The sequence below is a fragment of the Gorilla gorilla genome, chromosome 1 (genome assembly GCF_029281585.2).
Source record: "Gorilla gorilla gorilla isolate KB3781 chromosome 1, NHGRI_mGorGor1-v2.1_pri, whole genome shotgun sequence".
NCBI lineage: Eukaryota > Metazoa > Chordata > Mammalia > Primates > Hominidae > Gorilla > Gorilla gorilla.
Window position 1 is genome coordinate 177,292,468 of NC_073224.2, and position 14,373 is coordinate 177,306,840.

General features: G+C 41.5%; 1 protein-coding gene across 13 annotated transcripts in view; it reads left to right on the forward strand.

The window, feature by feature from the left end:
• Nucleotides 1–3,321: 3,321 nt before the first annotated feature.
• DOCK7 (dedicator of cytokinesis 7) overlaps nucleotides 3,322–14,373 on the forward strand; it is a 239,067-nt gene continuing 228,015 nt past the window's right edge. For 11 of the 13 annotated variants that reach the window (XM_055362977.1, XM_055363026.1, XM_055363079.1 and 8 more), the window contains exon 1: nucleotides 3,536–3,794. In XM_055362977.1, the coding sequence (XP_055218952.1) occupies nucleotides 3,757–3,794 (38 nt within the window). In that variant the 5' untranslated portion in view covers nucleotides 3,536–3,756. Of the gene's footprint in view, nucleotides 3,795–14,373 lie in introns of all 13 variants that reach the window. The other 2 variants (XM_019019154.4, XM_019019163.4) reach the window with 2 other exon arrangements.

Consider the following 14,373-nt stretch of genomic DNA (forward strand, 5'->3'; position numbering starts at 1 on the left):
GCTCCCCCAAATCCCAAAAGATAACACATTCTGCCTGCAAAGCCAGAACTTAATCCATCATGACCCGAAAACTCTATTTCTTTGTACTGTAGCCTTAGACCCTTGACCAGACCCCTCCACAATCCTCCTTGGTGCTATATTAAAGCGGGTAGACCCAAGTTCAATAAAGGGTAGAATGCAAAACTCATAATTTTCCCACCTTCTTTTCTCTTTTCTTTTTTTTTTTCTGTCATATCCCTAAGTTTTCTGCTTGAGGGACTTAGTACACTGGTATGTCTAATGAAAACTGTTCTGAGGCTTTCTTACCTAAAACTCACTGTTTTGAGTAGACTCTGCCAAATTGGTCCTGGCTTCTGGCAAGTAGTTTCTTTGTATCTTTCCATCAGTGGGGAGCTTGGGCCCTGAATTCTGAATTGGGCTACTCATGCTCCCGGAGTTGCAGCCAGCCTTTCTCCTAGGTTATATAACAGGGCTAAGGACAGGGTTAAATTCCATCCAGTTTTTAACACCTCATATTTGAGAACTGGTGCTATCAAGAATTTATATGCACTCCAATAGCTTCCTTAATTTTTCCTGTCTCAGCATGTAACTTACTATTTACTTACTTTTCTCTTCTACCAGACCCTAAACTCTTTGAGGACAGAAGTACTGCGCTATTTACCACTATATTTCCAGGGTCTAGTATAGTACTTAATGAATGTTAGTTGACTGAATGAAGTCCTGTATCAGGTAAGACTTTGAACTGCTAATGAAAGCAAACCTAATGAAAAACCAGCCACACCCCCAAAAAAATTCCAGCACATTTTTAGCTCATGTAACTGCAAAGTCCAAGGCTCAAGTCATGCTATATTCTAAGGAACTTGTCTTTTTCAATATTTTTGCTCTCCTCTCTGCTGTGTTTGGCTTCATTCTCAGGTAGGCCTTCTTTAGATGGAGTGCCCTGGTATATACCAAATGCAATTTCTAATTCTGGTTGGGCCCGATTGACTTGGTTTGATTCATGAGCCTATCCCTAAATCAGTTACAGAAGCCAGAGGAGTGTGCTGCTTTGCTTGGTGAGGCCCAGGTCAAAAGACCCTTGAAACTGAGGGTGGTAGAGTGAGCTCCCCAGAAGTATAGTGGATTGACACCTGTGTGTGTGTGTGTGTGTGTGTGTGTGTAGGGGGTGGTATAGGGAGCATGGATGCTAGTCAGCTGAAGCAATTCCACTTTCACTCCCATTGCTGCGTTCCATATCTTTTCCTGACATTGAAACCCTGTGGGGCAGGGATACCAGCCAACATGACTTGGTCTGTGACTGCCAGCTCTTCCCCAGAGGTAAGGGGTCACCCTTCCTGCTTAGAGTGTTCCCCAGACTCTGAATTACCCTGCTTACAGCGTGATCCTGCTTGTCCTCTTCCTGCTCTAAATGTTTCCAGTAAGCTGCAGAGTACATGCAAAGTCCTTTCAGACACTTTGGCAACTAGTGAGTCATGTATACAAAGAACTATTCAGAGCAAAATGTGGCCAGTTCTCTAAGAGAGTAGTGAAAAGATGTTTGGAGAGCAGAGATAAAGGCATGCAACATCTGGCTGGGAGTATGAGAGCAGACAACCAATTCAGGGACTATCAAACACCCAGGACAAGCTTAAGTATAGGATGAATAATGACAGTAACAGTGATAATAATAACAACAGCTGACACACATCGTACTTACCATGAATCAGGCCCTGTTCTAAGAACTTTATGTTAATCAATTCAATAAATCTTCACAACACCCTTTCAAGTAGATATAATTATTTTCCTCCTTTTAGAGATGAAGTTAAGTAGCTTGCCTAAGGTTACAGAGTAAGAAAGTGGCAAAATAAGTCTGGGTTCCTATCACAGAGGGTCTTAAAAGCCAGGTACAGTGATAGCCTTGACTTACAGTCTGTGAGTACCTGGTTCATCTTTCCCAATGGACTCAAACATTCTGAGAGCAGGTCTGTGTCTAGTTCACCTTCGTGTTTTTTAGAACACCTAGGTGGGCTCTATACTTAGGTAGAAGCCAAATATCTGTCCTCTTTGAATAGACTATCTTTTCCTTTAGTAAACAAGCATCTGAAAACAGTGTGTTACTGGAGGGCGCCTTGGCAAGAGCCTGTGGTACTAGCTACTCCTCCAGAGGCTGAGGCAAGAGGATTGCTTGAGCCTAGGAGTTTTAGGCTGCAGTGCCCTAAGCATTCCATGCTTGAGCAACACAGGGGGATTCTGTCTAAAATAAATAAATCAATAAATAAAAGCAGTGTGTTACTGGAATGAGCATTGTTATATAAATACACAGTCTTCCACAGAAGTTACAGCACTAGACAGGAAGTTGTGGATCTGACTAATTGAGGCTTTCACCTCTGACTCAGTGTGTGACTCTGGCAAGTGACCTAATGGCTCCAAGCTACAGATTTTCCAATGGTAAAAGAGAGGAAAACAGGTATCCAACATATTCCACCAGGACATACTGAGAATATAATAATAACAATAAATAAATACACATTTTAAGTTCTTGCAATACTTAAGAGGAAAGGTACTACAAGAAACCAAGATATTTTTCTTAGTGTCACCATAATTTCAGTATCAACAGATATGCATTAGAAGCCAAATATTCTAGACATTATGGGATTACAACAGAACAGATGAAAACAGATCTCTGCTAGTCTCTGTTTTATAGGCTATGATGGACAAGGTCAGTTTCAGTGGTCAACACAGAGCTTATTTAACAGAACATCAAAATGGGGGTGAACGTTAGAGCTCACCTGGATTTTATATATATATATATGTGTGTGTGTGTGTGTGTATATATATATATATATATATATATATATATATATATGTATGAGAGACAGAGAGAGATCCAAAAGGGGTTAATAATACGGAAACAACTGTCCTCAAAGAAAAGAACCGGCTCTGGGTTTGACTCTCAGTGAAAGAGTTTACCATCTGTGCGACCTGGGGCCAGTCACTTAGCTTTTCCGAGCCAATTTCCTTCCCTCTAAAATAGGGATAGTAACGATCTACTTCAAAGCGCTCGTGCTTGAAAAACTTTAATCCAGTGGCTGGCTAAGCACCAGAAGTCAACTATTACTATTGTTATCGCTGCAGGAGCAAGGTATTTTCTGGCCCTTTCTCTATAAGAAAAACCACTGTTTCTCCAGTTAGACTGCATTCATGAGGCCGAAGCAGAAACCCAAGTGCTTTAAAAAGCTCGGAGACCGGTGCTGCAGAAACATGAACCCAGTCATCCAGGGCTTTGGTTAAAGCACAGCCCCCTCGGCAAAGCCCACCTTCCATTTCCTTCCCTTCCATTTCGGGAAAGCCAAGCTCCCCCTACGCGTTCGGTTATCTTATTTTCTTGCTTCGCCAGGTCGCTGGCCTGTCTCTGGCTTCTCTCCGCGACCTCTCGGTCGTGCAGGCTCCGCGGCAGCGAAGCGGCTGGGGCTGGCGCCTCCTTTCCTCAGCGCTCCATTCTTCCCCTCGGTTCCCGCCGGCCGCAGCCGCCTTCCGCAGCCGGGGTTCCCGCCGGGATTGACGCGCTGGGGGAGGAGCGGTTTCTCGCTGCGCGCCTCTAAGGAACATTACGGCAGGGCTCGTTCCCGGCTCCGGCCGCCAGCCCCAGCCTCCCAGGTCCGGAGCCCGGACTGGCGGAGGCCGCGAGGGAGGGAGCACGAGCGAGGAGGCACGCGCCCGCCGGTCCGCACCCAGCCCGCCGCAGCCGCCGCCGCCGTCGCCGTCGCCGCAGCAGCCATGGCCGAGCGCCGCGCCTTCGCCCAGAAGATCAGCAGGTAAATCTCCGGCGTGGGGCGCGCCGCCGCCGCCGCCCGAGAAAGAGCCGCGGAGTCCTCCCAGGCCTGGCCTAGGAGGCGGGTGGGTGTGGCGGGGCCGGCACCGGGATCCCGCGGCCTGGCTCGCGGAGGGGCGGAAGGGGTTCGGGGTGGCTGAGGGGGTAGCGGAGGCCTCGCGCCGCCCTCGAACCCCGGCCTTCAGCCCGCGCCCGCCGCTGAGCCTCGGCAGGGAGCGGAGAGGGCCGCGGACTCCAGCGCGCCCGCCTCCTCCTGCTTCTCGGCGGCCCGGGCCTGGACTTTCGCGGAGGTTTATGGAAGGGCGGTCGGCCGCTTCCCAAATTCTTTGTGTTCCCACCCCAAGGCTCGTCGGGGGCCGCCGCGGCGTTTCGCCCCCTCCGGTCTCTCCGCCCACCCCCTGTTGGCCCCTAGAGGGTGCGGGGTCCGCCCTTCTCCACCCCAACAAAAGGAGAAACGCGCGGCGGCTCGGGGCGGGTGGGAGGCCGCCCCTCCTTCACGCGTCTCTCTCTTCCTGAGAAATCTGACAGGAACCCTCTTTGCACCCTCGGGCCAGGTTCAAAGTGGGCTTGTGCGTCCAGGATTGAAAACGTGTGGACAGAATGAAAAGTTGAGAGCTGCGGGCTGCACCTTCGGTGTGCAGCTGCCGAATCCCTGACGGATTGCAGGCTGAAGCTTGTTCTGAGTTCGCCTGTGAATTTAACTGTGCGCCTGTGTTTCTCAGAGCACCCGAGAAGATGGATGATAGGCAGTGTTCTTTATACACTGACATTCTCTTATATGTTAGCAGTCTTGAAGTAAAGCAAGTGATCGCAGTCTTGAAGTAAAGCAAGTGATCGAGGTGGAGGTTTCAAAGCCTTTCACCTACTTGTGGTGGTTGGTTGCCACCTTTCTCCCACCCTCCAAATAAAAATTAAATGACAGAGGACTCTAATATTTGTAGAATTTCTTTGTGGAGTATACTTATGTATGAGACAGTAGACATTTTTGTTTTAATAAAATCATATTTGTGTGAATTATGATGTCCCAAGAAAAGAAGAATTCAAAGTAAATTACCTTTTTTTGTTTTGGGGCAGTTGTAGTTCTGTGGCTCTGAGTCTTTTTAGTTTGCTGACATTTCTTTAAAAATTTTGGGCCGGATGCAGTGGCTCAGGCCTGTAATCCCAGCAGTTTGGGAGGCCGAGGCAGGAGGATCGCTTGAGGCCAGGAGTTCAAGACCAGCCTGGGCAACATAGCGAGTCCCTCCACCCCATCTCTGCAAAAAAATTAGCCAGGTGTGGTGTTGTACCTGTCGTCCTAGCTGCTTTCGAGGCAGAGGCTTTTTTTTTTTTCTTTCTTTCCAACGTTCTAGCACTTTTTTTTTCCTGAAGGGGCAAAATAGCAAGTGTTTAAGAGCATGGGCTCTACTCTCAGACCCCGACATGGGTTCAAATCCTGACTGGTATTTTCTAGCTTGAGACTTTGGCCAAGTTGTTGGGCCAAATTTCCGTTTCCTCGTCTGGCAAATGAGAATAATAATAGGACCCAGCTCATAGTGTTGTTGTGAACATTAAGTGGCATAATTTGTGTAATGTGCGTAGGATAGTACATGGCCTATACTACCTGTCATCAAACACTTGTAGTAATTAGTTTCTCCCAGGGAGTTATGATGACAGGAATTTTTTTTTTTTTTTGTAAAATAATTAGGTCTTCTGATGATGATGTCATTAAAAAATGTTATTACTTGACATGTATTCCTAGTATTAATTTCTCTTATTAGAACCAGAAGTTTATCTCTGAAAACATCATGCTGATAAAGTAAGTGCACATTAGAGAGTTGGATATGAAATTATATGTCTATTAGTGGAGTTCGCCACCAGATGGGACAGGACAAACCACAAAAGAAAAAGAGAATCAGTTGTGCAAAACAACACAAAATGCAAATAAGAACAGCTTTCTAAGAAGTTATAAAATTAAGATAATGTGAATGAAGAAATGTGCACTTATTGGACAGACAGGAGGTGGATATGGTAGTGATTGGTGACTGGACATGCAAGGTGAGGCGGACTGAGGAGTCTGGGATGACATCCTAAGTTGGACAACCACGTGGATGATGGTGGCAGTCTTTGGGGTAAGGGAGTACGGGAGGAAAAAGGAGTTTGAGATTGGGAGATGCAAGTGGGATGGAGATGATGATTCAGTTTTGGACATGTTAATTTTGAGGGGCTCATGAATCATTCAGAGAGAAATATCTATTTGGTTTTTGGTGCAGGTTGAAGGTGCAGAAGAGAGATTGGGCTGGAGATCTAGATTTGAGAGTTATCAGCAAGTAGATTGCATTTGGAGCCGGGGGGTGGGTGGGGGTTGATGAGATTGTCCAGTGAGAATGTGCAGACTTAACTTGGAAGGAACACCAAAGACAGAACTGCTATGAGTAATGCATTATTAACTGCTTATTGTGAATGAAAGTTTCTTCCTTGTTATCAAATATGATTGAATAATACTTAATACTTCTGAATCAATTCGTGTTCTGCTTTTTAACTTTTCTATTAGAGGAAGTATAGCACAAATTCTGGAGATGAAGTCCCTGGGTTTGACACCCCAGCACAGCCACTCGTTGAGTAAACATGGCCAAGTTACTTGACCACACTTCTGCCTCATTTTCCCTATCTAGAAAATGAGGATGATGGTAAGACTTAACCTCGTAGGGTTGTTGTGGGGATTAAATGAATTGTTACCTCTAAAGTGCTTAGAACAGTGCTCTAAGTGCCTAGTTAGTATCAACTGTTTTTTACTACAGTATTTATAATGTGGTTTGAGGCTTTTGTTGGAAATGATAATCCTTTTCCTAGTGTTCGTATATGAAATTTGTTGCTCTGTGAAAAGCCTGTTGCTGTTTGAAACCTTCTTTCTTTTCAAAGCTTTGTGATTGTTCAGAAACCTATACTTTAAAAAGAATTATAATGATCTTGTTTCTGTCTCAGTTATTTTTTAGCCCCTTGCATTTAGTGCAGTTATTTTTTGAGGCTGTGATTTGGTGATTTCTGAAGGCTCTTTATTCTTATTATCACTAATTATACTGTTTACTTCAGCTCACCATAGAAAAGCAGCATGTATATCTTGTCCATATCAAGTAGTTGTCTTTGTACGTGTGTGTCCCCTTTGCTTTTTGAGGATAAGGCCCATGGATTTATGGAATGTAGACTGTGGACAAATTGTCTGGGATTTTGTTGGGATTATTTTGTCCTGTTGCTTGATACTTAGCAGTAATGATGAACATTTGTGTACACTTAAAGCACTTTTTTACTGCAATCTCATCTTCATAACCCAGAGAGGCAGAAAATGTACTAAAGAATATAGGATCTGGGATCAGATTGCACAGGTTGAAATTCTGCATATACCACAGAAAAATGGGGATAACAGCCTCAATAAAGTTAATGTGAGGATTAAATGAGTTAATACATGTGTAAGTGAGCTAATACAGTTCTAATAATGCATTAGTAGTACTGTGTCAGGAACATAAGCATTCAAAAATGTTAGCCACTGCTATTATGATTTCTATATTACTTACTGTTGTTATCATTTTCTAGATGAGGAATTGAGGGCTAAAAACAGCAACTGTATTTGCCTAAATTGGGACTCAAATCCTAGTTCTCTGATTTCAGATTTTTTTTTTTTTTTTTTTTTTTGAGATGGAGTTTTGCTCTTTCGCCCAGGCTGGAGTGAAGTGGCGCGATAGGCTCACTGTAACCTCCACCCCGCTGCCCCGGGTTCAGGTGATTCTCCTGTCCCCGCCACCACGCCCAGCTAATTTTTGTATTTTTAGTAGTGACAGGATTTCACCATGTTGGCCAGACTGGTCTCGAACTCCTGACCTCAGGTGATTCACCCGCCTTGGCCTCCCAAAGTGCTAGGATTACAGGCGTAAGCCACCTCGCTCAGCCTGATTTCAGATCTTATGCTTTTTTTTTTTCTCGAGATAGGTTCTCGCTCTGTTGTCCAGGCTGGAGCGCAGTGGTGCAGTCTTGGCTCACTGCAGTCTCTGCCCCCAGGTTCAAGCGATTCTCCCACCTCAGCCTCCCAAGTAGCTGGGACTATGGGCACTGTGCCTGGCTAATTTTTGCACTTTTTGCAGAGACGGGTTTTCGCCATGTTGCCCAGGCTGGTCTTGAGCTCCAGGGCTAAAGGGATCTGCCCACCTCGGCCTCCCAAAGTGCTGGGATTACAGGCATGAGCTACCTGGCCTACTCTTTTTATTTGACTATATTTTCTTTCTGCAGAATATTTTCTGTGGTAGTTCCAGGTTTCCTAACAGTGTCACTGCTACTATCCCTAAAGTTATGCCAGCTTTCTTAGTCCTTCTTTTGTTAACCGGGTATCCTTTTGCTGCATAAGCAGCATAATTGAATGAAAGGTTTCCATCAGATCTTTATTTCTGAGGGAAGATCTTACATGAGTGGGATTTCCTGGATATCGACTTATTTAACACCTCAGATGTTTTTAGTCTTGTGTTAGTAACTCTGGACAGATGGGCCCAGTCTTTCAATCTACAGAATCTACTTTGTTCAATTCATAGTTCCATATATTAACAACTACTTCCGTGCTGCCTGTTTTGTCTCACTGGACACACATACTTCCCTGATCTTTTGTTGTACTCATCTCACTAATTCTTAATGCTGAATATCTAACCTGCTTCTTGCTCCTAAGCTGCAAAGTAGTGTTAAAGAGAGACTAGAACATTCCAGAGTTGATCTTTATGTCTTAATATCTTGCCATTTGAGATAAGGTTTACCTTAGGTCATTTCTCTTATTTAACAATTTTGTTTCTCTACCTCATCTTACTGAAAAGTTTGGGACTACCATTAGTCCTTCATTTTAACCTTAGCATACTACTCTCTCAATATGTGACTTAACCATCTTTCCCTTGAGCCTGAAAGGTCTCTTGTTCCTAAAGCTTACCTATTTTATTGTACTTTGAAATTCTCTCTTGCCACCTCTCTCAGAGTCTTGATCCCACAACTTTCCCTGTTCTAACATCTTCAATCTACTCCTTTTTGTGGACCTTTCCCTTAAACCATAAGACTTACTATGTCTTTCTCATCCTAAAACAAAGATCTATTGAGTGTTCTGGCATTTTCAGCTGCCAACCAAACATTCCTTTCCTTGTCACATTTCTCCCATGTATGTGGTATAGTCATGGCTACTTCCTGCTTATTCTCTTCCTCATCAATCCTTGGGCTATATAGTTGTGCTTACCTTATGTGTTCTTGAATTATAGGGCTCTTGAGGGCTAGGAAACTGACTTTTTTCTTTTCTTCATCACTGATTTCATGAGCTGTTTTTTTAAAAAGTTACATTTCTTATGTCCCTCCACCCCCTCCCTATTTTTATACTGCTTTTCAGAGCTCTTTGATGGCAGGTCTGGTTTTGACTTTTTATTTCCAGTGCTTCACACAGATCCCATGGATATCTGACACATAAAGTGTTTAAATGAATGCCACCAAGCTGCGTTGGACATCCTTTATTATTTCACTTCTAGGTGACCATAGAAAGCTACTAGCTGATCTAGTCCCTCCCTCCTCTAATTCAAGTGTGTTGCAAATTAAGTCTCCCTAAAACACAGCTTTCATCATGGGATTGTGCAGTTCAAGAATATAAGTGGCTTCTTACAGTGTTAAAGCCAAACCCTTGCTTGGATTTTAAGGTTAACTGTGACCTGGTCCTCCTTTTGTTGACTTATTCTCTAGTTTACATATTGTCCTCCAGTCAGTCTGGTGTTTTCACTGTACCTCCACAAATGCTATGCTTGTTTCCATCTCTGTAACTGTTCTGCTGTTTTTTTTTTTCTTTTAGATACATTCTTCCTTTTCTTTCCTAAATCTTACCCCTTCTTAAGACTACTCCAGTCCGCCATTCTGACTTTTGGGATAACCATTTCCTTCCTTTCTTTAATGTTACCATCTGTGAATGCATTACTAAGCAAAATGTTTTCTTCTCTTTTTGAAGTCATTCGGGTGGAATCGTATTGTGTGTATGCTTTGCTGTCTTGCTTCTTTGCACAAAATTATAATTTGTGAGATTAATTCATGATATTCTGAGTAGTTGAAGTTCATTCATTTTCATTGCTTTGTAGTATTTCATTCCATAAATATACCACAATCAATCCATTCTATAGTAGGTGAACATTTGGATTGTTTCCAGTTTTTTACTATTACAAACGTTTCTATGAACACTCCTGTACAAATTTTCAGGTATACATATGCATGAGTTTCTCTAGGGTATAGCCACCCTTGCAATTTCTGGGTCATAGATGGCAATCTTTTTTTTTTTTGTATTTTTATTTTTATTTTTTAATTTTTTATTATACTTTAAGTTTTAGGGTACATGTGCACAACCTGCAGGTTTGTTACATATGTATACATGTGCCATGTTGGTGTGCTGCACCCATTAACTTGTCATTTACAGTAGGTATATCTCCTAATGCTATCCCTCCCCCCTCCCCCCACCCCACAACAGTCCCTGGTGTGTGATGTTCCCCTTCCAGTGTCCAAATGTTCTCATTGTTCAGTTCCCACCTATGAGTGAGAACATGTGGTGTTTGGTTTTCTGTCCTTATGATAGTTTGCTGAGAATGATGGTTTCCAGCTTCATCCATGTCCCTACAAAGGACATGAACTCATCCTTTTTTATGGCTGCATAGTATTCCATGGTGTATATGTGCCGCATTTTCTTAATCCAGTCTATCATTGATGGACATTTGGGTTGGTTCCAAGTCTTTGCTATTGTGAATAGCGCTGCAGTAAACATATGTGTGCATGTGTCTTTATAGCAGCAAGATTTATAATCCTTTGGGTATATACCCAGTAATGGGATGGCTGGGTCAAATGGTATTTCTAATTCTATATCCTTGAGGAATCACCACACTGTCTTCCACAATGGTTAAACTAGTTTACAGTCTCACCAACAGTGTAAAAGTGTTCCTATTTCTCCACATCCTCTCCAGCACCTGTTGTTTCCTGACTTTTTAATGATCGCCATTCTAACTGGTGTGAGATGGTGTCTCATTGTGGTTTTGATTTGCATTTCTCTGATGGCCAGTGATGATGAGCATTTTTTCATGTGTTTTCTGGCTGCATAAATGTCTTCTTTTGAGAAGTGTCTGTTCATATCCTTTGCCCACTTTTTGATGGGGTTGTTTTTTTCTTGTAAATTTGTTTGAGTTCTTTGTAGATTCTGGATATTAGCCCTTTGTCAGATGAGTAGATTGCGAAAATTTTCTCCCATTTTGTAGGTTGCCTGTTCACTCTGATGGTAGTTTCTTTTGCTGTGCAGAAGCTCTTTAGTTTAATTAGATCCCATTTGTCAATTTTGGCTTTTGTTGCCATTGCTTTTGGTGTTTTAGACATGAAGTCCTTGCCCATGCCTATGTCCTGAATGGTATTGTCTAGGTTTTCTTCTAGGGTTTTTATGGTTTTAGGTTTAACATTTAAGTCTTTAATCCATCTTGAATTCAGTTTTGTATAAGGTGTAAGGAAGGAGGGATCCAGTTTCAGCTTTCTACATATGGCTAGCCAGGTTTCCTGACACCATTTATTGAATAGGGAATCCTTTCCCCATTTCTTGTTTTTGTCAGGTTTGTCAAAGATCAGTTGGTTGTAGATATGTGGCATTATTTCTGAGGGCTCTGTTCTCTTCCATTGGTCTATATCTCTGTTTTGGTACCAGTACCATGCTGTTTTGGTTACTGTAGCCTTATAGTATAGTTTGAAGTCAGGTAGCATGATGCCTCCAGCTTTGTTCTTTTGGCTTAGGATTGACTTGGCAATGTGGGCCCTTTTTTGGTTCCACATGAACTTTAAAGTAGTTTTTTCCAATTCTCTGAAGAAAGTCATTGGTAGCTTGATGGGGATGGCATTGAATCTATAAATTACCTTGGGCAGTATGGCCATTTTCACGATATTGATTCTTCCTATCCATGAGCATGGAATATGCTTCCATTTGTTTGTGTCCTCTTTTATTTCATTGAGCAGTGGTTTGTAGTTCTCCTTGAAGAGCTCCTTCACATCCCTTGTAAGTTGGATTCCTAAGTATTTTATTCTCTTTGAAGCAATTGTGAATGGGAGTTCACTCATAGATGGCAATCTTTATTCCTACAGCAATGTTTATTAGGTAGTGTCAAACTGTTTTCTAAAGTGGTTGTAGAAATTTACAGTCTCACAACAATGTTGCTTTACATCAATGCCATTACTTTGTATGGCCAACTTTTTCATTTTTACCACAATCTGGTGGATGCACAATGCAATCTCATTGTAAATTTTAATTTTTATTTTATTACTAATGAGGTTGAGCTCTGTTTTGTATGTTTATTGATGATTTGAATTTCTTCTTTGTAAATTGCTTATTTAAATATTTTGCTGTTATCCCCCTCCTCCATTGTTTTTTCCCTTTGGGTTTTTTTAAAATTGATTTTGTGTGAGTACTTTACATACAGTCTGTGTATTAGTTGTTTATTGATTATATGTGTAGCAAACACCTTTTCCCACCCTGTGGCTTGTTTTTCATAGTTGTAATGGAATCTTATGAAAGCTGTAAGTTGTCAGTTTTAATGCAGTTTAACTTACCAGTCTTTTTTAATGGTTATTGGTTTATGGGTCATAAGAAATATTTTATTACCCTGAGATATTAAGATATTCATCCATATTATCATGAATTTGTAGTTACCCCCTTTTTATTTAGGTTTATATTCCACCTTGACTTGATATGTGTATGGTGTGAAATTTTAATTTTTTTCTAAATGGATTGTCCTTTCCCCATTAATCTGCCCTGCCGCCTCTATTGTAGATTAAAAAAATTAATTTTAATATTTGTGGGTACATAGTATGCATATGTATTTATGGGGTACATAAGATATTTTGATACAGGCATACAATGTGTAAGAATCACATCAGGGTAAATGGGATATCTATCATCTCAAGCATTTATCTTGTGTAACAAACAATCCAATTATTTTAGTTATTTTTAAAATGTACATTGAAATTATCTGTTGTAGATGATATATCCTTATTTGTGGGTCTTTTTCTGGGATCTCTGTTTTGTTCCATTGGTCTGGTTATACAGTATTTTTTTTTACAAATTATAAATAATCTTAGGTATAATCAGTCTTGGCATTTGGTAGAGTAACTCCTTCCACCTTTAAAAAAAAATCTTGACTGCTCTTAGCCCTTTGAATTTCCATGTAAATTTTAGAATCTACCAAAGATAAAACAAAACTCCCTGAACCCAAAACTCATAGAATTTGATTGGGATTGCATTGAATCTATATGTTAATTTGGGGGAGAAATGACATCCTTATAATATTGAGTTTCCAATCCATGATCCATAGTGTATTTCTCCATTTATTTAGGTCTTCTTTATGTTGTACAATGAAATTTTATAATTTGCTCTGTCAGGTTCTTGCATATCTTTTGTTAGATTTATTCCTGAGTATATAACAATTTTGTATCCAGCTATACCTTGCTAAACTCTTGTTTATTCTAAGAATGTACTTGTGAATTCCTTTATATTTTCTGTGTAGACAACCATATGATCTGGAAATCATTATTTTTTTTGTTTCTTCCTTTTCAATCCTTATAACTGACTTACTATTTTTTATCTTGCTCTGTAGACAGTTATTTTGTATTACTGTGTAGATTGATACCATTGCTATTCAACATTGTATTAATGTTGAACATTCTTACATTTTTATTTTTCTGTTTTTTAGTTTTTATTTACTTTTTTGAGGTGGACTCTTGCTCTGTTGTCCAGGATGGAGCACAGTGGCGTCATCATAGCTCACTATAACCTTGAACTCCTGGGCTCAAGCTGTCCTCTCACCTCAGCCTCCTGAGTAGCTAGAACTACAGGTGTGCACCACCATGTCTGGCTAATTTTTTAATTTATTTTAGAGATGGGGTCTTGCTATGTTGCCCAGGCTGGTCTCAAACTCCTGGCCTCAAGCGATCCTCCCACCTTGGCCTCCCAAAATGCTGGGATTACAGGCATGAGCCTCTGTGCCTGGCCTTCCTTGTTTTATTTATGATCTCAAAGGGAAAGCATTCTGTGTTTCGCTGGTCTAATGATAGCTGACAGCTTTTTGTAGATATCCTTTTAGTTTGGGTTTCCTAGAAAACAGAGCCTGTTATAAGAATTAAGAATTGATGCTTTATTTGGGGCTTTTCTTCTTCATTCCAGTCAATTCAATTTCTTCAGAGTTAACTCCCTTTTACTTTGGGGTTGCATCATTTGGACCCCCTTGGCAGACACTCTGGATATATCACTGCTTTTTCGGTGGCTTTTTACATGGGAATTTTTTTTTTTTGCTGGGGTTGCAAGTGACAGATCAGATTATTTTGCACACACACAAAGTGTTGACTCATGTAACTGAGTGTATTGGGTCCAGGGATAATGTCAGCAGCCTCTTATCTTCGTATCTTGGATAGGTTTTCCACAAAATGGCCACTATGAGATTTGACAGCCCCAGGCTCAAATCCTCCCAGTTTAGTTGTGGCAGAAAAGATTCAAGGACTCAGTTATTGGGGTGGGCTGG